Here is a 3,837-nt window from a genome sequence, read left to right as displayed (position 1 = left end):
TGTGCATTTAACTAGTGAAAGCCATACTCTATAACCTTTGATCTCCTATTAACATGACTATATCAAGTGCTAACAAAATTGTAATTTTAAAACATTGTATCTTCTAACAAAATTACGGTTCGAATAACTTGTTATCTCTTGATTGACAAATACAATCTTTTACCTCGTAATATAATTATGATTAATATAAAATTTTATTTCTTAATAAAATTATGATTTATGTTCTGTTAGTAGGGTGCGTGATAAAATTATGATCTGTATAACCTGATATCTCTTGACAAATACAATGTTTTACCTCTTAACAAAATTATGATTAATATAATCTTTATTTCTTAATAAAATTATGCTTTTGAAAAATACACTTATATCTGCCATTCGACAAAACTTATTTGACGGCTTAAACCATATTTCACCTGTTAAGGTTATGAGCTTTGTGGGCTGATGAATAGTACCCCTTGAGCCACTTAGCTTGGGTTTCAAACAATTGACCTAAACGCGCATGCACCCAACACAGCCAATCAACTAGGTTGGTGCTTCAAGGGTTGAGTTAGTAGGGTGCGCGAGTTTGAACCCTTTCGCCCTTGTATCTCGTGCGGCATAGTATATCTCTAAGCATTCAAATTATGATTTTTTTCTAAATGCAAGGAAAAAATTTCCACTGATAGAGATATAGTTACAACATATAAAGGATATGCATCAAGGCATTAGGCCAACGCTACTAGCTTTTTACGAAATAGATGGACGACCCAGTGGGTGTTCCAGATACACTCCATATACACTATGATCCGATCTTTCACCATAAGAGCAATCACACTCAAGCACATTCAAATTATGATTTGTGTAACCCTTTATTTCTTAAGAAAATCATGGTTTGCCAAAGTATTATTTTTATAACCTTTGATCTCTTTACAAAATTACGATTTTAGGAGATTAAACGTTATAGAGGATATGTAGTTAAAATGCATAAAACAACTTCAAAGTAAAATTCCCCCCCTCCCCCGGGTAATTGAATCCTCGCACGACCTCGCTTCCATGGCGGCTACTTGTGCCCATTCTCCTGCATTTTAGGGTTTCGTTTCCGTTTCTCCTCTGACCAGGAAACAAAAAACGCGAGGAACCGGCAAGGAAATACCATGCTGCGCGAGGATGCGAAGGCAGCCATGGCGGCTTCCCAGACTTCCTTAAAGCCTTCAACCAACGCCTCACTTTCGTGTGCTTCCTGACGCAGCAGCAATGGCCATGGCTCCATGCTTCTCCCCCCCTTCTCATACCTCCAATGGCTACGAAAATGCATAGCCCGAAGGAAGAAGCGCAGCTGCGGCATCGTCTTGTCTGCATTTTATTATCCTGACTAGTCCTCGGCTCCTTCCTCACCTTGATTGTGCCGCACTACCGCGTCTTTGAGGCGGCCTGCAGGCAGGATAACACCTCAAAGCTTTGGCTTACACGCTTCAAAATCGAACTGCTTCGGAAACAAAGAAAATGTCATCGAAACTAGCGTTTAACTGCCTGCTAGCTGGCCTGCGTCGACAGTCGTTCAATGGTGCCTGAGCATTCGCTGTAGAGCATTCCTTACTGCCATATCTTGAAGGCCTTTCTGATGGAGTCCAGACCTTCCTTTGAGGAAGGAGAGAGCTTCGAATCTACCGGATCTGTGTGCTTGGCCTCACCGTTTGCCCTCAGCTCTCCCTATCACACGGTCAAGTCCGCTGTCCCCGTGTACCCTGTCAACTCAGACGACTTTGTAGGAGTGCAGGACGCTATCGAATACCACAGTCTTTCTTCCGCTTCCGCATCCAGTTCGTCGTCGTCAGCCTCGCTCTCGTCTTCCTTCCCTCTCCTCCTGAATAGCAGCTCTCCTTTGGATGAACGTCACGTCTTTCTCTGCTTTAAGGAGCCTCAGAACTGGCCTCCCCTTGTTGAAGCAGCAGTATTTGATAGGCTCCCTCGATTTCTTGCCGCTACCATTAAGGCTCGAAAGCATGAGATGCCAGTGAAGGTGAACAAAATCCACAACTGTTATACTATTTTTGCATTTTACACAACTTGGCGCATTGCTTAGTGATTGGCCTTCTGACAGACTCGATTGACCATTTGCGAGGGACGGGATGGTACTGAATCATCTAATGGAGATGTCATGATCTTTCCGGACATGGTCCGCTACAGGTAAAAATAAGCTTTCTGTTTGATTTTGGACATATTGTGAAGGCATCCAACACCTTTGATCGTTTAGTCCTTAATTGGAGGGTCGACTAAGGCTTCAAAAGCACAGAAGGCTGCTTACAGACTCTCTTTTTGTTGATGTCGCAGAGGCTTGACTCATTTTGATGTCGATGCTTTTGTGGACGAGGTGCTCGTCCGTAAACAAGAATGGTTATCGGGAAAGCCAGAGAAGCTTGTTGGCACGAACATATTTGTTTGTGCACATGCCAGCCATGACGCTAATTGTGGCGTATCTGGCTTTATTGTTGGGAAATTGAGAGATGAGTTATCGGCAAGAGGTCTTGCTGGACAAGTCTTCGTAAGACCCTGTTCGCATATAGGGCCTCACAAGCATGCTGGTAATTTGATCGTGTACAGTAGTGCTGCTGGTGATGTTTCAAGACGCTGGTAAAGTAGCTGCAAACCTCATTAAGGAAAAATTTTCAGCTTCTGGGAAATTCCACCAGCTTATGTGAGCACGTCTTGTTTTTTCTGCAGCTATGGTTATGTAACCTCAGGCGAAGTCTGCAGTCTATTAGATGAACTTTTTGGCAAAGAGTATTCTGCAGAGGACTTCTGGAGGTGATTTGAAGTCAAAATACTTGGAATTGGCAACTTAATTAATTTGTTTTAACATTCGACAGTTTTTCATTAGAGTTGACATCCTGCTTTTTTGATTCAGGGATAATGAGTTTCAGGGGGATCCACAGAACCAGTGCAGCGATGGTGCCATTTCTTTAGGAAACGGCTCGTGGCTGGTCCAGCGATATATCAGAAGTCACAAGGATAAAAAATCTGCTGATCCTCCGAAAGTGTGTAATGTAGGCTTGTACGAAGCAGCTCATCATAACGGATGCAGGGAAATGTTTTCCTCGAAGAAAAGATGGTGGCAAGCAACTCGGTGGCTTGACTCATGGGAAAGGGAGGACTCTCTTGCAGCATTGGCTGTCATTGGAGCAGCTGCATCCGTCCTTGTAGCATGCCACCTGTACAAAAGTAATTGCAGGCATTAACTTAGAAACACACTGTACACATGCATTCATACCTAGGTTTATTCAAGTAAGCCGAATATCTATAATGCTACTGCAGGGTTCCAGGTTCTATGTAGGATAAGTATACGGTCGCATGGTCATGGGCTTTGCGAATGGAGATGGTTGATTCCAAACTTGCCAGACCTTGATATGTACTCTTCTCGACACATCTTTCTCCTCGGAGGTTTGAGTCTAAATTAGGTATAGACTAGAACCGGAACATGTAAACTGCCATTCAATTCGTTGGAAAGCAATTGTTGGTGCGAGGAAAGCCGTGAAAATTGTCTGTCTCGTACCATTTGCAGTATACGGTCGATATATCGTTTCGTTTCATATTCAGAGGGCTCTTATTAGTGTCTACCTGTTTTGCTGTAACGTATAGAAATGGCTAAGGTTTTCTATTAAGGCGTCTCATGCTCGTCAGTCGAGGATACAATTTTACCATGGAATAAAATCACCGCCTACAGCCACGATAGTGTTACCATACACAGAGCGTCGCGCGGTGTAGCTCTAGTGTCGGAGCATCTAGGCAGTTCAAAATAGTTAGGAGCCAAGATCGCTCTCTTTTGTGTCTTTGTGGAAATATATATTATATTCACTGTTC

At 42.9% G+C, this 3,837-nt stretch overlaps 1 protein-coding gene across 1 annotated transcript; it reads left to right on the top strand.

The window, feature by feature from the left end:
• The first annotated feature begins 988 nt into the window (after positions 1-988).
• On the top strand, positions 989-3,558 carry LOC148036018 (uncharacterized). Its single transcript, XM_087678029.1, has 5 exons — positions 989-1,999; positions 2,081-2,166; positions 2,311-2,610; positions 2,701-2,784; positions 2,885-3,558. Exons 1-5 carry the CDS (start codon positions 1,601-1,603, stop codon positions 3,213-3,215), a joined length of 1,200 nt encoding a protein of 399 aa, XP_087534155.1. The 5' UTR covers positions 989-1,600; the 3' UTR covers positions 3,216-3,558.
• Positions 3,559-3,837: the final 279 nt, after the last annotated feature.

Source organism: Lygodium microphyllum, chromosome 5 (assembly GCF_053477565.2).
Source record: "Lygodium microphyllum isolate KBCC chromosome 5, Lygodium_microphyllum_v1.1.10, whole genome shotgun sequence".
NCBI lineage: Eukaryota > Viridiplantae > Streptophyta > Polypodiopsida > Schizaeales > Lygodiaceae > Lygodium > Lygodium microphyllum.
This window is presented reverse-complemented; position numbering and strand designations above follow the sequence as displayed.